Here is a 26,478-nt window from a genome sequence, read left to right as displayed (position 1 = left end):
CTAATAAATGTTAGGAAGCTTCAATAAGAAACCCCATTCCCTATATACCCTTCTCACTTTGGAAGATGTAGATATCTGTGTAGTGACTGAGACATAGTTTAAAATAGCAGGGATCACTCCATCTGCTCACGGCTATACGCCTTCCATATGTTTAGACCAGCTACTGCTTAGGAGGGGAAAAAGGTGGAGATGTATCAGTCTACATCCAGAAGAGACTTACATTAAGTCAAGTAAAGCAGAATGATGCAGTAGAGCGACTTCATGTCCAAGTAACCATTTGAAAGGTCCCGTACCATGTATATTAGCTAACTATAGAACTCCCTCTTTGACAAACGAAAGACACTTCGCCTGTCTGTGGGAACTAGTATCACTCAGTATTAAACCCAATATGATTTTCCTAGGTGATCTAAACTGTCCAGCTATAGACTGGGCAACCTACACTACCACTAGTTCACAAGCACAGAAATTCCTGGAGTTTGTCAGTACAGATACCCTCGAACAATTAATCAAAGTACCTACTAGGAGGAGTAATATCTTAGCTCTTGTACTTACTAATATGGAAGCATCTTGTGCCATCCCTTTTGTGTCTTCATCACTTGTTAGAGCTGACCCTAAAGCAGTCTCCTTCAAAATAAAACTGAAACCAGAGATCCCTTCCACCCAAGGTACCTTTAGAAATTTCTCTAAGACAGACTACTTACTCCTAAGCGATCTAATGGCAAGCTTCAAATCCCCACCTAATGCAGTTAACTCCACTGAATACTCAGAAACATACACTACTGCACTATATCAGCATGTAAACAGCTTCATAGATAAGAGCTGTATCCTGTAAGGATAAGTGCAGGACAAACCCCAGAAACAAACCCACCTAGTAGAATCAACAAGCTTTATAATAAAAGGAAAATAATTTTTACCAAAAGTAAGAAGAGTAATTCCCAGAATGTTAGAGTGCTTGTCAGTGAAATAAACAAACAACTGAGAAGCTTAATAAAATCCTTTAAAGCCAAGTCTGAGGCTAAAGTAGCTACCTAAGCCAAAGACAATCACAAGGCATTTTTTGGTAATGTTCATAATCTCAAAAGCACAATGCAGCAATGCGCTGAGCTGATTGTGAGTGATGTTACCTACACAGAGGCTGAAGATATAGTGAAACTACTGGCTGATAAGTTTAGCTCTGACTTTTCCCCTCTCTCTCTTTCGACCGTCCCTCAAGATATACCTGAATCTGGCTCATATCCAGCTATCACACAAGACCAACTCCTAAAAGTGCTATCAAAAGATACAAATACTGCATTTATGTGTCCTGATAATATTCCTGGATGCATGTTAAATAGTATGAAGCATGATTTAGCCAAACCATAACAACACTGTTCATTCTCAGTCTCGATGCATCTTAAATAGCATGAAGCATGATTTAGCCACACCCCTAACAACACTGTTCAAATTCAGCCTCTGTACAGGTTTTGCACCAAGTCAATGGAGAACAGCTACAGTCATTCCTCTGCATTAGGGTGGACCTTCCACAGACCCCAGCAGTTACAGACCCGTAATTCTGACCAGTCTCATATGCAAAGACATGGAAAGACTTATTGTGGAATTATTTAATCAAGAGTATGGGAAGTCTCTGGGACAAGAATCTATCCCTCCAGCATGTCCTGTTTATTGTGGTGACAAGGTTTAAGTCCTTAGAGAGTGTAGCTCGTAGGGATTGGGATTTCTTTAGGTGTAGCATGTCCAAAAGCTCTGGATTTGACATAGCTTTATATGTTAGGCAGAGATCACCTCAGAGTAGGTGATATACTATGGAGTAAAGCTGGAGTTTTTTGAGGCGGTCAGTGTAGGGCATTTATTTGAGGCCAGTAATCCTCTTTGTGAGGTACTTCTGTGGCCTTTCCAGCTGCTGCAGATGTCTTGTGAGGTACATTCCAAAAGGGGCGTTGTACTCTATAATGGGTCTAATAAGTGTAGAATAGAGGGGAACAATGACCTCTTTTTTCCTGGATGAGAACCCTTTTTATGATGAGGTGTGCAGGACATGCTGGAGGGATAGATTCCTGTCCCAGAGACTTCCCATACTCTGGAACAGGCTACCCATCTATGTCAAGCAAAGTTCTTCATTAGCAGTCTTCATGAAAAATCTTGATGAGTGGATGGGAAATAGGAAATACACCCCGGGGATCACTTCTGTGTCTCTGCTCGACAGTGACACAGGAAAATAACTTTCTTGGGTGGCGTAAGCTAGGAAACCTTGTTGGCTAGGCTTACGTAGGCTCTTGGGCCGATAGCCTAGTACCTATCTATGAACCTGTAAGACACAGGGTACCTCTAAACACTGGATCTCATCAGTTTGGATTCATCAAGGGCAGATCATGCTTACTTAACCTGGTGTTTACTTTTTGAAAAGGTCGCCAAAGCAATGGATGAAGGCAAAATGGTATACATTGCATACATCAACCTCGCCAAAGCTTTTGACACTGTTCTCCACTTAGGTATAACAGAAAAGCTAAATATACTGGGGAAATATTCCTATGCCATCCACTGGATTGTGAACTGGCCCACAAGTAGGTCGCAGATAATCAAAATAGGGGAAATTATCTCCACAAAGAGACCAGTCACCAGTGGAGTCCCTCAGGGTTCTGTGCTTGAACCTTTCCTGTTTAGGATTTGCTTGTCTGATGTAAAACCCAATACCAAAGGGCTCTGGCTGACTAAGTTTGCAGATGACTGTAAGCTAGGAGCAGCCACTGAATCTCCATATGACTTAGCCATCGTACATGAAGGTGTGTCCCAAATAATAACTACTGTCAAAATCATGGTCTGAAAGTAAATGCCAGAAAAAAAGCATTACTGCATCCTTTGAGAAGTCATCTTCCCCAGGGAACTACTACATTGACAATATGCCCCTAAGAGATGACCCAGTTGTTTGGAATTTGGGAACGTGTGTGGACAGCAACCTAACTTTTGGCCAACATTTGTCTGCTGTTGGGAGAAAGTCCTTCTATATTGCACAGCTTATAATCAGAGGGGTTGTTTCAAGATTTAGGGATGTCATTGCATCCCTTTACTCAGCCCTCATTAGGTCAGTCATTAAATATAATGCCCCCCTTTGGCATGTGTATCTCCAGACGTGCAGTGACTGGAATGCCCACAGAGATACATTACTAAAATGATACAATGTCTAAATGGACTGACTCAAAGCCCTGAAACTATGCTCCGTATCCTACAGACTGCTAGGTAGTGACCTGTGTGTGGCATACAAGGCATCCTCTGACACCTTACTGATGGATTTACTGCATATTACCAAGTCAGATGGCATCAGAAATACTCTGTCTAGTGATCTAAACCTCTTCTGCAATATCAGCAGATTTGATTTGAAGGGAAAGGTGTATTTTGCAGAGTATACTGCTGCTGCTGTAGAACAGACTCCCCATCCACAGTAAGCAGAGTTTGTCCCTGTACATTTTCAATGCAACTTAGATCTAAAAAGACTTTCGGCTTTTCCCGGTTAGGGGTCGCCACAGCGGAACTCCGGTCAGCTCATGATTGGCAGTGGATTTTTACGGTGCCGAGTTGCCAGCCCGACGCCCAACCTTCAAAGAAGGCACGCCCATTCACGCTTGCACCTACCTGCATGTCTTTAACGTCACTCGACCAGGGGAGGACGTGCAGACTCCACACAGAAAGCGCTCCAGCCGAGAATCTTAACAGGAGAACCTCTTGCTGTGAGGCAACAATGCTAACCTCTGCACCACCGTGGCAACTTAGATCTACGGATGGGAAATACAAAATTTACCACAGGACTACCCCCTGTACTACTAACGGACAGAGTCAGTTTCTAAATGCTTTATCCCATCCATGGGTCCCCTCAATAGATTATCTATAGTATGATCCCAGTTATTCCTATGGGTAATGTATAATTATTAACCATGGGATAGGTAAGGCCAATCTATAACCAAATGGAATACGTTATTTTGAACATAAAAAGATAAACATGCTTGGCATAAAATGGCCCACAAGGGCAGCTAGCCTAGTACTTACCTATGAATCCACGTGATTTAAGCTTTACAGTCTCTCATTTATTTACTAATTTCAGTGTTGCTAATCTTTCTGTTCATCTCTATCTCCCAACATCATCCTTGGTTCAAGTCCAAGGTGCTTTGGATTCTTCTAGTCAGCACCTGTGATTTTTTCTGTCTCTGAAGCATTTTCCTTGGGAACACTGGAAAAGGTTTCACTGGCAAAGTCTCTCTTTTTATCATCAGAAGAATTAGAAGCAGAGTCCCTTTCAGTTTGTTGGCTCACTTTTTGGATAAACCTTTTTAATTACTTCTTAGCCTGTTCTGCATCCAATAATGCTTTTGATCCTGCAGAAAACAATACTTAGAAAACAGCTGGATACAACAGCTTGAGTCTCACACTTGCCTTTCAGCATTCACTGATTGCTAGGATAAATTTGCTTCTTTTCTGTCTGGTTTACAAAGAATAATCATTTTCCACAAACAGTCTTGTTTACTCCACTTTTTTAATACTTCCCCTTCTGTCACAGTTTTGTCAGGCTGAACTATTTCTGCTTGTATGATTGCTGTCTGCTGTTGGGAGAAAGTCCTTCTATATTGCACAGCTTATAATCAGAGAGGTTGTTTCAAGATTTAGGGATGTCATTGCATCCCTTTACTCAGCCCTCATTAGGTCAGTCATTAAACATAATGCCCCCATTTGGCATGTGTATCTCCAGACGTGCAGCGACTGGAATGCCCACAGAGATACATTACTAAAATGATACAATGTCTAAATAACATATTCTACATGGACTGACTCAAAGCCCTGAAACTATGCTCCGTATCCTACAGACTGCTAGGTGGTGACCTGTGTGTGGCATACAAGGCATCCTCTGACACCTTACTGATGGATTTACTGCATATTACCAAGTCAGATGGCATCAGAAATACTCTGTCTAGTGATCTAAACCTCTTCTGCAATATCAGCAGATTTGATTTGAAGGGAAAGGTGTATTTTGCAGAGTATACTGCTGCTGCTGTAGAACAGACTCCCCATCCACAGTAAGCAGAGTTTGTCCCTGTACATTTTCAATGCAACTTAGATCTAAAAAGACTTTCGGCTTTTCCCGGTTAGGGGTCGCCACAGCGGAACTCCGGTCAGCTCATGATTGGCAGTGGATTTTTACGGTGCCGAGTTGCCAGCCCGACGCCCAACCTTCAAAGAAGGCACGCCCATTCACGCTTGCACCTACCTGCATGTCTTTAACATCACTCGACCAGGGGAGGACGTGCAGACTCCACACAGAAAGCGCTCCAGCCGAGAATCTTAACAGGAGAACCTCTTGCTGTGAGGCAACAACGCTAACCTCTGCACCACCGTGGCAACTTAGATCTACGGATGGGAAATACAAAATTTACCACAGGACTACCCCCTGTACTACTAACGGACAGAGTCAGTTTCTAAATGCTTTATCCCATCCATGGGTCCCCTCAATAGATTATCTATAGTATGATCCCAGTTATTCCTATGGGTAATGTATAATTATTAACCATGGGATAGGTAAGGCCAATCTATAACCAAATGGAATACGTTATTTTGAACATAAAAAGATAAACATGCTTGGCATAAAATGGCCCACAAGGGCAGCTAGCCTAGTACTTACCTATGAATCCACGTGATTTAAGCTTTACAGTCTCTCATTTATTTACTAATTTCAGTGTTGCTAATCTTTCTGTTCATCTCTATCTCCCAACATCATCCTTGGTTCAAGTCCAAGGTGCTTTGGATTCTTCTAGTCAGCACCTGTGATTTTTTCTGTCTCTGAAGCATTTTCCTTGGGAACACTGGAAAAGGTTTCACTGGCAAAGTCTCTCTTTTTATCATCAGAAGAATTAGAAGCAGAGTCCCTTTCAGTTTGTTGGCTCACTTTTTTTGGATAAACCTTTTTAATTACTTCTTAGCCTGTTCTGCATCCAATAATGCTTTTGATCCTGCAGAAAACAATACTTAGAAAACAGCTGGATACAACAGCTTGAGTCTCACACTTGCCTTTCAGCATTCACTGATTGCTAGGATAAATTTGCTTCTTTTCTGTCTGGTTTACAAAGAATAATCATTTTCCACAAACAGTCTTGTTTACTCCACTTTTTTAATACTTCCCCTTCTGTCACAGTTTTGTCAGGCTGAACTATTTCTGCTTGTATGATTGCTGTCTGCTGTTGGGAGAAAGTCCTTCTATATTGCACAGCTTATAATCAGAGAGGTTGTTTCAAGATTTAGGGATGTCATTGCATCCCTTTACTCAGCCCTCATTAGGTCAGTCATTAAACATAATGCCCCCATTTGGCATGTGTATCTCCAGACGGCAGCGACTGGAATGCCCACAGAGATACATTACTAAAATGATACAATGTCTAAATAACATATTCTACATGGACTGACTCAAAGCCCTGAAACTATGCTCCGTATCCTACAGACTGCTAGGTGGTGACCTGTGTGTGGCATACAAGGCATCCTCTGACACCTTACTGATGGATTTACTGCATATTACCAAGTCAGATGGCATCAGAAATACTCTGTCTAGTGATCTAAACCTCTTCTGCAATATCAGCAGATTTGATTTGAAGGAAAGGTGTATTTTGCAGAGTATACTGCTGCTGCTGTAGAACAGACTCCCCATCCACAGTAAGCAGAGTTTGTCCCTGTACATTTTCAATGCAACTTAGATCTAAAAAGACTTTCGGCTTTTCCCGGTTAGGGGTCGCCACAGCAGAACTCCAGTCAGCTCATGATTGGCAGTGGATTTTTACGGTGCCGAGTTGCCAGCCCGACGCCCAACCTTCAAAAAAGGCATGCCCATTCACTTTTGCACCTACCTGCATGTCTTTAACATCACTCGACCAGGGGAGGACGTGCAGACTCCACACAGAAAGCGCTCCAGCCGAGAATCTTAACAGGAGAACCTCTTGCTGTGAGGCAACAACGCTAACCTCTGCACCACCGTGGCAACTTAGATCTACGGATGGGAAATACAAAATTTACCACAGGACTACCCCCTGTACTACTAACGGACAGAGTCAGTTTCTAAATGCTTTATCCCATCCATGGGTCCCCTCAATAGATTATCTATAGTATGATCCCAGTTATTCCTATGGGTAATGTATAATTATTAACCATGGGATAGGTAAGGCCAATCTATAACCAAATGGAATACGTTATTTTGAACATAAAAAGTAAACCTGCTTGGCATAAAATGGCCCACAAGGGCAGCTAGCCTAGTACTTACCTATGAATCCACGTGATTGAAGCTTTACAGTCTCTCATTTATTTACTAATTTCAGTGTTGCTAATCTTTCTGTTCATCTCTATCTCCCAACATCATCCTTGGTTCAAGTCCAAGGTACTTTGGATTCTTCTAGTCAGCACCTGTGATTTTTTCTGTCTCTGAAGCATTTTCCTTGGGAACATTGGAAAAGGTTTCACTGGCAAAGTCTCTCTTTTTATCATCAGAAGAATTAGAAGCAGAGTCCCTTTCAGTTTGTTGGCTCACTTTTTTTGGATAAACCTTTTTAATTACTTCTTAGCCTGTTCTGCATCCAATAATGCTTTTGATCCTGCAGAAAACAATACTTAGAAAACAGCTGGATACAACAGCTTGAGTCTCACACTTGCCTTTCAGCATTCACTGATTGCTAGGATAAATTTGCTTCTTTTCTGTCTGGTTTACAAAGAATAATCATTTTCCACAAACAGTCTTGTTTACTCCACTTTTTTAATACTTCCCCTTCTGTCACAGTTTTGTCAGGCTGAACTATTTCTGCTTGTATGATTGCATCTTTACTAATACAGATCTTGGCTGCTTTCTCAGCATACACTTGATGTGCCCTTTCAGTTAACAAATCTTGCTGTGGAATACCAGTCCAGATGTTTATTTGTGATTTTGTGAAATGAATACAATCTATTCCTTACAGTTTTTCTGGTGCAGCAGAACATCCCAGGTTTTCTCTGAGTGCTCTGTCTTCTAACTATACAGTTTTTTGGAAGAGCTCTTCTTGAGACGTAGCCTTTTCTTCATTTCATCCTGTTTTTTTTTTTCAGTTTTATCAGTTCATCTGAACAGCTTGTTAAAGTTTCTTCTGTTTTTCCACTCTTTTTTTATTTGATTTGAAGTACTGTTTCCATGTTTAATTTATTTTTATCATGTCTGAATACATTTGATTTATTTTTTCCTCTATTACTGGAAAACATCGCTTGAAGTGCTTTTTACTGAACAACTGCAGGATCCTTCCCAGCCAGTGTTTTCTCTCTACCTTTTATGGTTGATTTTCTTTCAAGTTCTGTAAATTTCTTTTTTGCTGGCATCCAGGCAGTGTGCTTACTAGCCAGTAACTGAATTTTACTGAAGCAGAACATATCACTGGGTCTTATTTCTCAGTTTCTTTTTTCACACTGGGAGAGCTGAAATTAATGTGTTGATCAGTGTACAGCCATGTTGGAAGTCGACACGAGACCCTTCTTGTACCTGTACTGGTATTCACAAGACAGGGGAAGAGCTGCGCAAAACGACCATTGTACAAGCATCCATGAAGGTGCTTTGTGCTCTCAGTGGCTTACCTTTTCTCATGTGAATGCATGTTACTGTCCAGTTGGGATGAAGGTTACTGCATATGCAACTTGGTAGCCATTCCCCCATCTCAGGATTATCCTTGTGTTGCCACCATTCCTCTTGAGAGATTGTGGCATTGGATGGGGCCGTGTTTAACACCTCTCCCCCACAAAGGTAGACATGTCCATCCTCTGCATGCCATCTCAAATCTGGGTCATAGTCACGGCTTTATCCCTCTGTGCCAGTGAACTGGCTGAATCAAACTGTCCCATGTTGCTGTATTAATGTGCAAATTTGTCAGTCACAAGTTGTTGATAGGAAACTTGGTTGCAGCAGATGACATGTTTTGTACTGCATCATACCATAACAGAGTCTGATTCTTACTGAACAAGTGATCATTGAGATGATTGTTAATCATTTAAATAATACTGTGTTACACGGGACAGAGTTGTTTAGCATTTATTTGTAGCCTGTAACATGTAGTTTTGTTCCAAAATTATACTTATAGACTTGCCTTGAGAAGTGGTAGCAGCTGTGGTGTCTCTGCAGATAACAGAGGAGTAACCGTGGGATTCACGAAGTCTGTGGCAAAGAAAAGTCATGACTGTCTGGAAAGATTCTTGCTGTTTTTTTAATAATTTTATAACAAGGTCATGGCTGAAAGCAGACCATCAATGAGCAGCATGTGTTAATTAAAGCAGCTTAATTTTTCATAGGGAGCTGACCGAATTCTTTTTTCTTGCAGATCTTCATAAACAATGAATGGCATGATGCAGTGAGCAAGAAGACCTTTCCATCCATTAATCCTGCCACTGGGGAAGTGATATGCCAAGTTGCAGAAGGAGACAAGGTAAGACAGCCATTTGTATTGTTATTTTAGCATAAACTGCATGCTTATAGGTTGATGAATGTTCAAATATTATTCTGTAATGGATGGTTCATAGGTTCATAGGTTTATGCTAGGCTATCTGCCCTAGGGCATTTATAAGCCTAGCCAGAGTGTGTTTGGCTTTCGCCCCCCATTTTAAATTAATTTTGCTATGCCTTTTTTTGAGGTTAGTATACTGTGCCTCTGTCTAACAGTGACACTGAAGTGATAGCCGGGGTAAACCTACGATCTCCCATCCACTCATCAAGATTCCTCTTGAAGAGAGTCAATGTGGGACTCTGCCTAACCTGGACTGGGATTTTATTCCAGAGTGAAGGGAGCCTCTGGGTTATGAATCTGTCCCTCCAGCATGTCCTATTTATTTCAATGCTGAGGTTCAAGTCTCTCGAGCGCGTAGCTCGATGGGATTTGGATTTTCTGAGGTGCAGCATGTCCATTAATTCCGGGCTGGACATGGTTATACGTCAGGCACAGATCGCCTCTGAGCAGGCAGTATGCCACTGAGTAGAGCTGAAGGTTCTTTAACCGGGCAGCATATGGCATCTGTTTGAGCCCTTTGATCCTCTTGGTGAGGTACTTTTGGGGCCTTTCCAGTTGCTGCAGGTGTCTGGTAAGGTACATCCCAAAAGGGGCATTGTACTCAATTATGGGCCTGATGAGGGATGAGTAAAGAGGCACGATGACCTCCCCTGATCTAGATGTGAATCCCTTCATGATTAGGTGGGCTATATAAAATGTTTTTCTAACCAATTTGGCCACGTGGTTGTCAAATGAGAGATTGCTATCAACTTGGGTCCCCAGGTCCCTAATGACGTCTTCTGTACTTAATGGATTACCACCTATGTGGTAATTTGTGGGCATTTTGTTTTTGCCAAAGGGGATGACTATACACTTTTTGGTGTTTAGCTTGAGACCATGGCTCTGGCAGCAGTTGTCTGTTTCTATGAGACCCTTTTGGAGGATGCTTGTGTCGGCTGGAGAGTTGATTATGGCGCCCAGTTTGCAGTCATCTGTTTACTTAAGCTCTCTGCACTTGTCTGGTTATGGCATTGTGCTGAACAGAATTATCAGTCATCGATTCTGAAGAGTTAGGAAACTTTTCCCCTGGTGCATTTTGCTCCTGTGCCTTCCAACCATCAAGCTTCCCTCAGTCAGATTGTGCCCATTCGTTTCCCCAGTACTGTATTGGGTCAAAAGCCATTCAAAGGGATCATCGTACAGACAACCATAAGGGCTAAGGGCTATTTGTGCACTTACCAGTTTTCTGCCAACAAGGGCTGAAGCCTACACCCTGGGTACAGGGGCAAACTATCCCCATCACCATGGGGACTCATTGCCTTCTGCCTGCAAGTGCATGGTCCTGTGCACTCCTTAATGAAGACTACCACCAGATCATGGTTTGATGAGCTAAAAACCCTTGTTAGTATGTGCATAGCAACATGGCCTCTGATCCAAGGGGGTGTAGGTGTATGTTTTCTGTTCTGTATCCCCCCAGGATGGGCACACTTATCCTGTCTGATTGATTCTGCCTAACACTCAAACTCTTCCTGGGCTTTATCTTTCCATAACACTGGAGCTGGTGGGTCAGAAAACATTTTTCCCTGTAATATTTCTTTTCTGTTTAAAACCATGTTTGTAACCATGCTGTAAAATCGATTGAATGCTTTTCCTGATCTAGTTCACTGTAGGAATACTGGGACTGCAGAGAATGGTGGCGCACTCCCACTTTTTAAAATCCTGTCATTGATAGCACTTAGGGTCCCTGTTACTTTAGCGAATGCAATGAATTGCGAATGCTTTTTAGTCGAATGTCATTATGCGAAATGGCAAAATACTAAAAGCACAGAACATTTTTTTCCTAGGGAAAAAAATCACTGGGCCCTTTTTGGGACTTTGCCATTTCCTCCACTGTGGTGTGATCTCAGAGTTGGTATATTTAGGTAAGGGGGGCACTTTATTTTGTGTTTTGATTTTTTTTTTTAACGGATCAAAAATGCTGATCTGTGTGTTCGACATTTTGGGTTTTCGGGGATTGTGGGTTGATTATATAACATTCGCAATTCATTGCGTTCACTTATATAATATAGACCCTAGCACTTATGTGTATGGACACCATGTTGTCTATGAACTTGGTTTAGAACTGGCTTGAAATAGGTGCTTTGGCTGTCCTGTAGAATCGGGTATGTATTCAGATGTTATGTGCAATTTGTTTATTAATACCATTTTTTTTTAAAGTGTAGTCCTGAGTCCCAGTAACCCTGTGGTCTGTTTTGGGAGGCCTGAGGTTGCATTTATACTGACCTAACTAGTAATAATTGGGTCAGGACAGCAGGAAACTTTCTATACTCTTTGCAGTAAGTATACAGAATCTTTAAAACTTCAGTCTGAGGTACCATGAACTCAATCAGCTGGGGTCTTCATTTAAAATTTTATTTGAAATGTGACACCTTAAGAGTCAAGCCCCCCCCCCCGTGCTGCTTTGCACTGTGTTAGTATTTGAACATGGCTTTAGGCATCTTATCTAGGGAGGAAACAAACAGTCTTTTGATCTTTCTAGTGAAAAACCAATAGTATTTACTTGCTGAACTGCATATGCTTATATTTGATTGACCACTAAAAAAAACTGTTCATTGAAACCTGACAGAAACCAGACAAAATGTTTTATGTTAGAGAACACTCCCTGACACATCCTACATAAAAGGCTTTGATCCTTCCCGTCTCTAACTAATAACTCTTCTGAGGTCACTAAACCACAAGGAGGAGTTATAATTCCTTTCACTGGAAGTCTGTTGTTGTGGACTAAATAGTCTTAATTCCTTTCATTGGAAGTTTGTTATAGTGGACTGAACGGACTTATTCACTGAGCACAACAGACATGATAACATGGACAATTGAGAATGAAGCTTTAGCTTTTTTTGATCATGAAATTGGGTCACATTCTTTGTGCCATGTTTTCTCTCAGCTTAATTTGTTCTCTCATAATACACAGCACTATTGCTAGATTGCTGTCATTAATTTTGGAGACTAAATATGCTGCACCAGTTTGGAAGATGAGCACGAGGAGGACAGCACTCCAGCCTTGTTGGTGACAGTACACTCTCAGTGGAGAATACTTTTTTTTAATTTTGTAAGATACCAAGAAGCTCTTTAATAAATGAGCTATACTCAGTGGATTTTCTAAGTACAGGTAGTAGGTGTTTAGCCTGAATAAATAAAATGGAAAATGAAAAAAAATAAGTAGTACTGGTATATGATATAGAACATAAGTGGTATTTAAAAACAAATGTCTTAAAATGGGACACATGCTTGGCTACGCTTTTGTCAGAAGGGATTTTTCAGTGCTACTTTTGGTTGACTTAACACAGAGTGAGCTGGTGGGTTGATGGTGATTATTTTAGATATGTTGACTTACCTGTTTACTAAACACAAGCAGTGCATGTATGACATTTCTGCTTCAAATAATTGTTTTAGAAGTTTTAAAGTAGGATCTTTATGAAAAATTAACAATAATGATCCTACTGGATCTCATGAGGAAATGGGTCTTCATGCATTGTCTTCAACTTAGAACTAGCTCTAAAAGAAAAACAAAAAAGGGACTGTAGTGACTACGCTCTTCATTTCCACTTTTTTATTTGTAGATCTGCAACATGTCATGCTGCTATCTGACAAAACAGAGGCAGTATACAAAGATGTGATCTGTGGATTATTTCTAAATAAGAATATTATTCAGCTGTAAGTTATAAATTGTAATACTAGATCTTTCTCCGAGACAGTCTGGAAGCATGAAATGCCTTCAGGACTTGATTCTGCACATTATTCAGTCCTATTTTATTCTCCCCATTTACTGATACCATGTCTTGCTTCTGACAGTGGAAACTTGATCCAGATAGTTTCCACTCTTTCCTCCAATTCTTTCTCATTAGTCATCATGAAGCTACTTTCTCCTGTTTTCATAGGGGTTGCTGATACTAGATCTGATGTCAGTTTTCATTCATTCCTGACGAATGGGACTCTGTTCTGATCCTCAGAACTGGCTTGGCCGTTGTATAGCTCCTCCAACCAAAAGCTCTCAAGCTAGGACTCTACCCACAGTGGCCCTCTCTCCATTACCTCAGCTCTCGTTTGTCGCTGTGTCAGCAAGACGCGTCAGCAATTGCTCTCAGCTAAGTCTTTAAATTCTCTTTTTTTCTATAATTATATAGAATTTTTTTCAGACTTGTCTTTTTCCATTAGAGATTTATCTATTGAGTGAGTGTCCCAATACTACCCGCAAACCTTTACTGTTGTTTCTATAAACCTCTCTGCCTTTCTTACCTCTTGAGGTATTTGCACCATCGTTGGTACTTTCTTTCCCTTTATCTGGTTACTATGTGGTATTCTAGCCTACAACAGTCGGTAGTTTTATTTTTCCTATTTAGTCTGAGTGTGCGTGTGATGCCTGTGCACTAGCCCAGCAATCAAGGAGCCTCAGTCCTCACCACTAACACCAGCGAGGGGCGTCCACATAGGGGAGGATAACAAATACACACACAGTAAAGTACAATTTCCCTTAAGAGCACACAGAGATCACAGACAGTCTGAGGCTGGTTTCTCCCTTTCTCTCGAGATCCCCAATAAGACTCCCCACTGGCACAGCTATAGGTCCAGATCTCATCCTAGTGGGCAAGCTAAAACCTCCAGCCTCCTCTCTGTCTAACCAGTGCTTCGTGTCCTTGTCCAAGTAGCTGACACACACACACTTTGAGATAAGTGTTATATACAGCCACACAGACACTCCTGGGGAAGGCTAGTACAGGTTCTCCAGCTGTGCCCCTTTTACCCAGACTGTACAGTAGAAATCACTGCCACCACTCACTAATATTTATCAGCTACCGAAAGGCCCTTATGAAAGGGTGTCCAGTTGTACTGTGCAATATTATTATCCAAATGGTAAGTGCAACTGAACAGTCAAGGCTTATTTGGAATGGCTTTGTACAGTATCACTATATATATATATATATATATATATATATATATGCATGTAATGTACTCTAGAGCTTAAATTATCTCTACACAAAACATCCACAGTTGAAAGGTTTAAAAATATTTAGTAATAAATAATAAAAACACAAGACAATACTTCTTACTACACAGTGCTAGTCAAGAGTTCAGAGATCAGAGGGAAATACTTAAAATAATACAGTAGAAAAGTTCTGACATCAATACAGAAAAAAGACAAATATAATCTTCCTATTTCCTAGCTATTTCTAAAAGAGACACTGAAGTCTAAGATCCTACTTACATACAGAACACAGGCAGATACTGGTGAGTTGGACGTTCTCAAGACAAATGCTAAAATGCTGTCTGATTCCCACTCCTTAAATTGATAACACAGTGCTGCTTCACATTACAGCATTCTTAACAATTTTATTGTTTTCCCAGTCTAACAGAAACTCAGAGGTTAATAGCCCTTTTCGTCTTGCAGCTGGTCAGAAAGCCAGAGCAAAAAAAGAAATTATACATGTAAATTCTAGCCATTAACTTTGGGCTCAAAACAATAGGAAGAATTCCTTCATTTAGACATCTCGCCTCCAAGTTTTGACATCAAAAAATTACACAATGTTCGACTTTTCAGCTTTCCTACAGCAGAGTGCAGTTACATTTTTGCAGTTCCACATCTAACAGCATTTTCTTCCATTTAAGAGAACAAGCCTGTGGCTTATATTAATATTTACAAATGACAGCATTATCTACAAATTCTGTCTAGCTAGGCTGGCAGCCTTCACATATCTTCACAGTGCAAGTGTGTGCATTATTAATGCTCATTCTTAAAAAATATATTGGAAAAACACAAAGGCACTTCTGGCATTAAACAGTGCCAAGACTGTGGAAGAAAGATGCCCAATTCTGATGGGGATCTTTCATGTGTGTACTGTCTAGGAGCTCCTCATCTGGAGATAGAGTGTGACATCTGCAAGAGCTTTAGTCATCAAGCTCTTGTTAAACGTTGAAATAAGCTCATTTTGAAGGGCTTATTAAAGACTCCTTTCAGGGAGGCCTTGTCCAAGGCTGATACTTCAAAATCTGACCCTCCCAAAAAGAGGAGCTGCTTGGTGCCTGAGTCTCCCATGGCACCGTTGCCCCCCTAAACATAAGTCTTTGGTTCTGACTTCATCTTCGAAACCGAAAGCTAAAGTTCCAAAACTCCAAGGCCATGACTCTTTGGCACTGTCTGCTTCTACTGTGCCTTTGGGCCCGACATCGGCAGCACGTCTTTGGTCTTCAGTTTGGTGCTGACATCTCCTACGGCACCTCAGCAGGCTCTACCCACCCCTTCGCTGCCAATAACAGAACAAGTGCTCCTCAGGACAAGGTACTCTGATTCTGTAGACCCCTTTGTGGGCCAGTTGCTCGGTCCCTTCTTGGAATGACCCGAGTCCTCCACAGCCTTTTCCATTCGATACTCCAGGAGTCTCTCCGAGGTATACTTCGTTAGATTGGTGGATCAGTTTTTGGCGGCTAGAGGTATCCCTGCTCCTCCTCTCGCCCCTCTCCCTTCTGGAACTGGGGTATCCTCTCCAAGGACTCCTACTCTGCCTGTTCCTCCAACTTCTACCGGAGTTCAGAGCCCAGCACTTTGATTCCCCCGGTGCCAGCTGCTTCAGTGACATTAGGCATCCCTTCCTTGGTACTGAAGGAGGCTCTGACGTCTTCGGTTCCCTCTTCGGAACTGACTTTCTCCATTCTGGTCTCCCACTCCTCTTCGAGGAGTCCTGCCTTCCAGCTTATGTAGAGAGCTTTAGCCTCTGCAAGCTTTTAGTTGGTTCCTCCTGCATCAGAGTGTCATATTACCTTATCCTCTGGTCCGGGGTTGGCTCCAGTCTCCACGACAGGACAGCAAGCACCAAACCTGCAAGTTATCCCTGCACAGGGCCCCTCTTCTTTGGAGTCTTCCTCAGAGATCCCCACTGAAGACCCCGCCCCATAAGAAGATGAGCAAGAGGAAGCATCTAGATTCCCAGGAAGAATCTGTCAGCAAGGACATGGATTTTGTTGAAGGCGAAGGTTCCCCCCAATCACCCCCGGATTATGTCTCCTTTGGAGACATTTTGGAGATTCTCAAGCAGAGGGCGAACTGAAAACCCCAAGACCTGACCTCAGAGGAATACGTGTACTTGCAAGCATTTGGTACTTGACCATCTACTTCCTGGGTGACACCGCCCACTGATGATCTTATTAAGCTGATCATGCAGTGGGCTTGGAAGACACCTGATTCCACAGAGCCTATTCCCCGGAGGCCAGACAAAATTCTTTCTCTGCCGGAGGACCACCAATATTGGGCTAAGGGTTTAGCAGTAGATGCCATGGAGGTGGTGGCTGCCACCAAGAAGGAACTTGACACTGAGAGTCCTGCTGTACATCCTACTAACCAAAAGTCTAGGACGATGGACAGATTTGGAAAGCAGGCCTATGCTTCATAGACCTTCACTCTCAAGTCTTTAAACTTTATAGCACATTTCACTAAACTCCAGAGAGATCTGATTAAGGAGTTTTCAAAGTCTCTTGCTGGAACTGTGGCCAGTGAGGTGCAGGACAAAGTTGCCTCTCAGCTAGCTACCCTGGAGTGTATATCCAACTCGTCCATGCGGCTCATCACACAAGCAACTGAAGGCACAACCAGAGCAGCGGGTTCCAGCGTTGCCATAAGGCGCCATGCCTGGATGTGCTTGTCTGAATTTGTGGAGCCCTTCAAATCTTCCTTCATCAGTGCTTCTTTTGGTAGATCATCTTTTTTCGGCCCCAAGGTGAAGGGCACATTAGCCAGGTGTGAAAAGGATGGAAAGACCCTGTCTGCTGTGGGCATTCTTTTTTCTACTCCTTAGCGATCCTACTGCAGGAATCAGAGGAATGGAAAAATGTGGTTCAAAAAGTTGCAGGGGCCTTTCCAGGACAGACGTGGCAACGATTCCCCTTGGGGCAGAGGGGGTAGCTCAGATGGAAGACTCTGACCGTGAGGCAGAGGTGGCCCACAAAACCAGGATTCCAGAGACTCCTTCTGTGGACAACCCTATCAGCACTCCTGAAAGGAGGCCCGATTGCTTACCTCTGGAAGCAGTCGAGGGGAGATTGTCACTGCACTCAACAGCCTGGCTACGAATAACCTCCGATACTTGGGGTACAGAGAATCATTACCAAAGGCTATCATATTCCCTTCACCCTTCTCCTGAGATCTCTGAGAAAAAATCCCTTATGTTCTACCCAATCAGAGCGATCAAGCAGCCATAGAGGTTCAAAATCTGTTAGAAAAAGAGTCATCCAGTAAGTCCCACCAGACCAGATAGGATCCGGATTCTACTCCAGGTTCTTTTTAGTGCCGAAGAAGACAGGGGACTGGAGGCCAGTATTGGATCTCAGCCTTCTGAACAACTTTGTTTGGCAGACAAAATTCCAGATGGTCACAGTAGAGTCTGTTCTACTCTTTCTAGGGGAAAACAACTGGATGTGCTCTATAGGCCTTCAAGATGCATATTACCACATAAAGATGGACAAACACTCAAGAAGGTTTCTCTGCTTTCGGCTAGGGGCCAGTCATTACCAGTTCAGAGCGCTGCCCTTTGGCCTCACCATAGCCCGTAGGTGTTTACCAAATGCATGGCAGCAGTCACGGCTCACGTGAGATTACACGGATTCCAGGTGTTTCCTATTAAAACAACTGGCTCTTTACCACCCCTATTAGACATCTGCTGCCACAGAATTTATCATGCACTTGGTCATTTTCCCTGGGCATAACAGTCAACTATGAAAAATAATAGTTGTCTCCCATTCAGGACCTAGAATTCATAGGAGTCCACCTCAACATAGTCTCGTGTATAGCTTCTCTACCCTTTCACAGGCTTCAAAAGATAAGGTCTCAAGTATAGCTCATTCTGGTGAAAAACAAAGTGCCCGCTCTACTTGTTCTCTAAGCCGTAGTATCTGTGGCAGCGGCCATCACCCTAGTACTCTTGGCAAGATTTCACATGAGGATACTTCAATGGCTGCTGACCTCCAAGTGGTCCTTTCTTTTCTCATCCGATGACTCATGCGATCTTAATAACAGGAGGTTGCAAAAAGGATGTATCCTGGTGGATGCAGTTAGAAGAAATCCTAATGGGCCATCCCTTTGTTTTTCCACAACCCAAGGCCATAGTAACCACGGACACCTCCAAAATAGGGTGGGGGGCATTATTTGGGAAGAACAGTCCAAGACACTTGGTCACCGTAAGAAGCCAACTTGCACATCAGTGTCCTGGAAATGTGAGCATTGCAAGCCTTTCAGTCTGCTCTTCCTCTGGGAACAGTTGCGATCCAGTCAGACAACATGTTAGTGGTATGGTATATCAACAAACAAGGGGAACCAAATCCTACCGCTTTTTCCGGGAAGCTCTCAGAGTGTGGCAATGGGTGATTTCTTCCAGCTGCATTCTTGTGGCAATGCATATCACAGGGAGTGCCAACGTGATAACGGATAAATTGAGCAGACAGATTCTACTGCCTCACGAGTGGTCTCTTAATCTCAAAGTGGCAGAAGAAATCTTTCGCTGATGGGGCCGGCCTTGCTGTGACCTATTTGCCTGTCCAATGAACAACAAGTGCAGCAGCTACTTTGCCCTAATTCCCCACAAAGGGGAGTCCCCAAGAGCCGTGCTCCTCCTCGATTGGCTCTCAGGTCTCCTATACATTTCCCCCCCTTTCCCCTCTTAACCTTCTTCCTAAAGGAAGCCCAAATGTTGCGAAGCAAAGTGATTCTCTTTGCTCTCTTTTGGCCCAAGCAAATTTGTTTTCCCTTTTTACAGCCTCACTTGATTCACCAACCATGTACTCTGACCCCAATTCCAGACCTGCTCTCTCACCTGCGGGGATTGGTGCACCCCAATCTCTGTTTTCTCAAGCTCACAGCTTGGTTTCTCCAATTCCATTAATTGCCAGGCAGAATATCGTATCTTCCCCCATGCAAAAGATTCGTCTAGCCTCCCATAGGCCTTTCACCAGGAGACTCTATTCCAGTTAATGAAGAGATTTTCAGTTTGGGTCTCTGAAGTCTCTGAAAACAATTTATATCAATTTTTGGTGCCTGTTGAAAAAAGTTTTGCAATTCTTAGCTACTCTGATCAAGGGGCTTCAGCATCTACCATTAGAGTCCAGTTAGCAGCCATTTCCAATTTTCACAATGGCTTTGTTGACAGTTTTCTAAATTCTCATTGCTTGTGCAAGGTTTTTTTCAAAGGTGCGTTACGATTAAGACCCTCGTTCAGAGATCCCGTAGCTCCGTGGGATCTCATCTTGGTTTTGCAAACGTTAGTACTACTTCCCTTTGAACCAGCAGCTACTTGCCATCTTAAATTCCTTTTCTGGAAAACTCTTTTTGTAGTAGCTGTCACTTCCGCCAGAAGAGTCTCTGAGATCCAGGCATTATATGTGAAGCCCCCATATCATCTTTCATAAAGACGGGGTGTCATTGAGGACTAACCCTTCCATCCTTCCTAAGGTGATCTCTGAGTCCGGGTCTATATTAGATCATCGAAACAGCAGAATTTCAAATGATCTAATATCGAACCCAATATCGCGAACTCTGAAAACAGCGAAGCTGCACAAAGCCGAATTCTTTCCTAGGGAAAGAATTTGGTTGGCCATTGTTGTGGCTTCGCTGTTTTCAGCGATGCGGTGGAAAGTTACGGGTTGGGTTAAGGTAAGTGTGTGATTGTATGGACGTTCGGGTTAGGGCGCAGTTTGGGTGAGTTAGGGTGTGGGTCAGGTAAGTATGCGATTGTGACAGAATTTGGGGTTAGGGGTGGGTTAAGTGAGTTATGGTTAGGGCGGGAGAAGGTGAGTGTGCGATAGTGAGAATTTGGGGTTAGGGGTGGGTTAAGTGAGTTAGGGTTAAGGCACCGGTGAGGTGAGTGTGCAATAGTGACGGACCTTAGGGTTAGGGTTCAGGTTAAGGTAAGTGGATAGATAGTAGTGTATGTGCAGTGTAGTGTAGGGTTAGATGTAACTTTTAAATGTATGTGTGTGGATTGTTGATTTTTAGTGTGTGTGTGTTTCTCGGAACAGCGAATCCCCCCCCCCCCCCCCGGGAAAAAAATTCGCTGTTTTGAGGTTTCAATATTGTTAGGGTTTGGGTTTTGCAGTTCGACTTTACGGCATTCGATAATGAGCCGTTTCGATGATCTAATATAGACCCTCTGAATCCAGCAAATATTAAACTATTGAATTACACAGGCAATTGCGTTTTTATCTGAACAGGACTAAAGAGTCCAGAAAATCAGATCAATTGTTCATTTCCTTCTCTGGTCCAACGGTTGGACAAGCTGTTTTTAAAATGACCTTATCGAAATGGCTAAGAGACTGTGTTACCTTTGTTTATGCACATACCAACCATAAGTTACCTGCGCCTGTTAAAGCACATTCAACCAGATCAGTTGCTACATTAGTAGTTTTTCATTCAAAAGCTTCTATGGACGAAATTGGTGCAGCCTTAACTTGGGCTACACCTCCTACCTTTATCACTCATTACAAAGTGGATATGGTCTCCAGGGGAAGAGCATCCTTTGGCTCTATGGTTCTCAGGAAGATCCTTCCATAAGGCCACCGAGGAACTAAAGTAGCTGAGGACTGTGGCCTATTCGTCAAGAATGAACGAAGATTGAAAACATCAGATAAATAAGTTATGTACTCACCATAACATTCCATCTGTGTTGTCAATCTTCGTTCATTCTTGACATCCCACCCACCTTCTCCCTCCTGTAGATTTCCTCGGGGATCAAACTCTTGTCCTGGGTTGTCGTAGGGTTTTTACCTTGTACATTTCTTCTACTAATAATTAATTGTGTATACTCTTGCTATTATCTGCAAACTCGATCTGAGGTAATGGAGAAAGGGACATTGTGGGTAGAGTCTTAGCTTGAGAGTTTTTGGTTGGAAAGAGGTGTATAACGGCTGAGCTAGTTCTGCGAATCAGAACCGAGTTCCATTTGTCAAGAATGAATGAAGATCGACAATACAGAAGGAATGATCTTAAGTGGTTAACTTCATTTGGTCTGCAACCTGTGGGTATCGGATCCGAGCCGGCAGCTTTACCTAGCTTAAGATCCGAGCTCCTAGCTCCTCCCCGTACCCATAATCCCCTGCAACACATCCCCCATCCTCAGATCTAGTTTGCCGCGGTTTACAGCAGCTTCTAGAGACGAGCTCTTGGCGTGGGTGAGAGATTTCAAGTTTATAAAAAACTTTAAAATCACTTTTCTCTTAGGATTTTCTGTGTTGTGTGTGCTTGGTTTAGCCCCTTTTACTGTCTAGTATACTTATTTTAACTGTTTTGTGGTAAATTCTCTTCAAATTTATTTTTCACCCTCCCAGTAGTGTGTGAGTGTGTAGTGTGATGGCTGAAGGGCCTAAAGCCATTTTTTCTAAATGCACTGAGTGTGGTCATAAGCTGTCCCCAGCCGATGGCCATACTCAGTGCATTATTTGTCTGGGGGTGGCCCATTTATCCACCAGCTGTCAGGTCTGTGCAGCTTTCAACCCCCGGGCCATCAGGGATAGGAGGAACAAGCTAATCCTGGCGAGATTGTTACCCTCGGATTCTTCTTCCTCCTCTAAATATGCTGCACCAGTTTGGAAGATGAGCACGAGGAGGACAGCACTCCAGCCTTGTTGGTGACAGTACACTCTCAGTGGAGAATAATTTTTTTTTAATTTTGTAAGATACCAAGAAGCTCTTTAATAAATGAGCTATACTCAGTGGATTTTCTAAGTACAGGTAGTAGGTGTTTAGCCTGAATAAATAAAATGGAAAATGAGCTGAGTGTCTGATCCGTGGGGGAACGGTGTCTTCGGTGCCGTTTAGGTTGTAGCACACTTCCCTCTTGGGTCCGACTGCTTCGGCTCCGACGCTGATCCCTGCATCGGCGCCAAGGGGGCTGCTCTCGGAGACGGGGGAGAGCGGTTCACCCTCGGCGTTTGATGTAGTGGAGAGGGTGCTGTCGAGAACTTCCAGATCCCCAGTCCGGGCTATGGATCCATCCGTCACCCATGCGCATTTGGGCCTGTCATCCGGCCACAGGAACAGCCTGCATCGGCGCTCCAGTTGGTTCCCTTAGAGGAACAGGACCTCATGGGTGAGCCCTCCTCGGATAGCCCCACCGAGGAGGTTCCTCACAAACGGAAGTGCAAAAGGAGGCACCTGGACTCCCCTGAGTCCCTGACAGAGGACACAGATTTGGAGGAAGGGGAAGGTTCCCCAAGGTCACCCCCTGAGGATGTCTCCTTTGGAAACATCATGGAAATGTTGCAAATCAGAGGAGGGTGGTCTGCCCAAAAACCTTCCTCGGATGAGTCTGTGTTTCTGGATGTGTTCGATGCAGGCCCATCTACTTCTTAGGTGTCCCCCCGGCTGATCCCCTGGTGGGCTTAATTTCCACCAGGGCTTGGAAGGAGCCGGACACCGTGGAACCGATTCCCAGAAGGCCAGACAAGGTACTTAGTCCCCCTTCTGATAGGATGGCTTGGTCTAAAGGTTCTCCAGTGGATGCCATGGTGGTGGTGGCTGCCACCAAGAAGGAACTAGCGCAGGAGAGTTCCTTGGTCCACCCTCCAGATAAGGAATCTTTGACGTTGGACCGCATTGGAAAGCGGATGTTTGCTTCAGCTACCTTCTCTGTGAGGGCGCTGAACTATATGGCGCACGTTATCAGAATCCAGCGAGACTTGATTAAACCTCAAGATGCACGCCCTCGAAGCCCTCCTCAGTATGGAGAACATCGATGTCTGTGCAGTGACTGAAACCTGGTTCAAGGCTCCTGAGAGTACCCCAGCACTATCGGGTTTTACCTCATATATCATGCTTTCCAGCCCCAAAACTTGGACCGAACTACAAAAGGAGGGGGAGTATCCATTTTCATCAAAGATACCCACACCTCCAGGTTAGTGGCAACGCACGAAGCATCGGAGACTATCCAGGTGCAACTAACCATAGGCAAAACTGCCTTACAGTTTGTAGCATGCTACAGACCACCCTCTCAAACTCAGGAACCCCACACAGCCTTCCTGAAGACACTGGAGAGTATTAATGTCTCTCCAAATACCATCATTTTGGGAGACTTCAACTACCCAAACATAGACTGGGAACATTACTCAAGCCCCAACACCCTAGCCCAAAGGTTCCTAGAATTCATAAACTCAAATGCAATGGAACAACTAGTCACCATTCCCACAAGAGGAGACAATATACTAGACCTGATCATCACAAACATGGGGACAAAATGCTCCACACCGGAAGTATATCCCTCTTTGGTAAGATCAGACCATAGATTAATCTCACTGGAGATCCACATCCCGCCCCCACCCACTGCACAAAAGACCACAATGAAAAACTTCTCAAAAGCAAACTTCACACTTCTCAAGACTGAAGTGGTATCCTTCAAGGCCCCTGGGCCAGTGGAAACCACAACCCACACTGCTGAATCCTTTGCAAATGCCTTCTATGGGCACCTTCAAGAATGAATGGATCATGCAATCCCCAAATAAAACCAAGACCCATTCCCCCAAAGGCAGGCGCCTGGTCTGGTGGACCCCAGCCATAAACAAACTTTACAACAGGAGGAGGAAGCTACTACATGACAGAGCAAAATCCCTAAAAGGGAAGGCGTCTCTGATCAGTACTAGCAAAAAACTACGATCACTCATAAAATCATCCAAGGCCAACTTTGAGAGAAAGATCGCAAAAGACACAAAAGACAATCACAAGGCCTTCTTTAGCTATGTTAGAAACCTGGGTGGAAACTCCCAGATATGCTCAGAGTTAGTCCAAAATGACACAAAATACACTGAACCCACTGACATTGCCAACATTCTGGCAGACAGGTTCAGTGCAAATTTCTCCTCCTCATCCCCCCCAAAAGGAGAAATAACTATCCCAGCAGAGTGTAGCCTCCCTAACATCTCAGATGCCCAGGTAAGAGCTGCCCTCTCTAAAGCTAAAAACACAGCATCAATGGGACCGGATGGTGTCCCGGGCTGTGTGCTACATGAACTCCAAGAGGAACTAAACCCACACATAAGGCTGCTGTTTAATCTTAGCCTTACTACAGGATACGTACCCAAAGAGTGGCGTACGGCAACAGTGGTCCCACTTCACAAAGGTGGTGCTTCTACGGACCCTGGAAATTACCGCCCCATAAGCTTGACGAGCCTGGTCTGCAAAGCTATGGAGAGGATCATTATGGAACTCATAAACAAAGACATTGGGGACCTACAGACATTGGATCCTACTCAATTTGGCTTTGTCAAGGGCAGATCCTGCCTTTTGAACTTGGTCGACTTTTTGAAACAGTCACTAAGGCCATTGATGAGGGTAAGGCAGTTCACACAGCCTACCTTGACCTTGCAAAAGCCTTTGACACAATACCCCACTCGGGCATCATAGACAAACTCACCAGCTTAAATGTAAACCCATATGTCACAAGATGGGTTGCAAACTGGCTCAAGGACAGAACCCACAGGGTCAGAGTTGCTGGAGCTATGTCAGACTCTAAGCCAGTCATAAGCGGTGTCCCACAGGGCTCAGTCCTGGGACCCCTCTTGTTCGGCATTTATTTTTCTGAGGTACAGGCAAACATAGGAGGATTGTGGCTGACAAAGTTCGCAGATGACTGCAAACTAGGTGCCATAATTGATACTCCAGCAGACACAAACATCCTTCAGAGGGGCCTCATAGAAACGGATAATTGGTGCCAGAGCCATGGCCTTAAGCTGAACGCCAAAAAATGTATAGTCATACCCTTTGGGAAAAACAAGGTACCGACAAATTACCACATAGGCGGTAATCCATTAAGTACGGAAGAGGTAATCAGGGACCTAGGGACCCAGGTTGACAGTAACCTCTCATTTGACACTCACATTGCCAAAGTGGTTAGGAAGACCTTCTATATTGCCCACCTTATCATGAAGGGTTTCACATCTAGATCAAGAGAGGTCATTGTGCCCTGTACTCTTCTCTTATCAGGCCAATGATTGAATACAATGCCCCATTTGGGATGTATCTCACCCGACACCTGCAGCAGTTGGAAAGACCCCAAAAGTTCCTCACCAAGAGGATAAAGGGTCTTAAACATATGTCATATGCTGCCCGACTGAAAAACTCCAGCTCTATTCAGTGCATACCGCCTACTCAGAGGTGATCTGTGCCTGACGTACAAGGCCATGTCCAATCCTGAATTAATGGACATGCTCCACCTCAGAAAATCCAAATCCATCAGAGCCACGAGAACAAGTGACTTAAACCTCAACACAGAAATAAATAGGACGTGCTGGAGGGACAGATTCATAACCCAGAGGCTCCCTACACTCTGGAACAGAATCCCAGTCCATGTTAGGCAGAGCCCCTCACTGACTCTATTCAAGAGAAATCTCGACGAGTGGATGGGAGATCGTAGGTTTACCCCGGGGGTCATCTCTGTGTCACTACTAGACAGAGGCATAGTAAACTAAACCCTAAAAGGGCGTAGTATTCTCATCCTAAGGGGTGGTGTAAGCTACATACTCTCTGGCTAGGCTTATAAATGCCTTAGGGCAGATAGCCTAGTACGAACCTATGAATACGCTGGAGCCCCCCGGAGTCCATGGCGGCCGAGGACAAACGCATCTTCTCGACTCGCATGGCCACTCTGAAATCTATTACTAATACATCTGTGCGGCTACTCTGCCATTGCCACGGAGGGAGCGGCTAGAGCCAGCGGAGCAGGCATTGCTCTGCGGTGCCATGCCTGGCTCCGCCTTTGCGATTTTGCGGAACCCTTCAAGGCGTCCTTCGCTAATGTGCCCTTTGATGGTTCTACGCTCTTTGGCAAGACTGTCCGCGACACGCTGGTCCAAAGCGAAAAGAAAGGAAGATGCTGTCTGCCGTCGGGATCCGCTTCTCTAATCCCCAACGGTCCTTCTCCAGGAACCAGAGGGGACAAAAGAA

General features: G+C 43.8%; 1 protein-coding gene across 1 annotated transcript in view; it reads left to right on the top strand.

Annotated features, from left to right (window-relative positions):
• ALDH2 (aldehyde dehydrogenase 2 family member) overlaps positions 1 to 26,478 on the top strand; it is a 1,229,710-nt gene that overhangs the window by 62,350 nt on the left and 1,140,882 nt on the right. Inside the window, exon 2 of the mRNA XM_044068619.1 lies at positions 9,351 to 9,455. Within this exon, the coding sequence (XP_043924554.1) occupies positions 9,351 to 9,455 (105 nt within the window). The remainder of the gene's footprint in view (positions 1 to 9,350; positions 9,456 to 26,478) is intronic.

Source organism: Protopterus annectens, chromosome 4.part0 (genome assembly GCF_019279795.1).
Source record: "Protopterus annectens isolate FY-2018-M chromosome 4.part0, PAN1.0, whole genome shotgun sequence".
NCBI classification, from domain to species: Eukaryota; Metazoa; Chordata; order Ceratodontiformes; family Protopteridae; genus Protopterus; species Protopterus annectens.
This window is presented reverse-complemented; position numbering and strand designations above follow the sequence as displayed.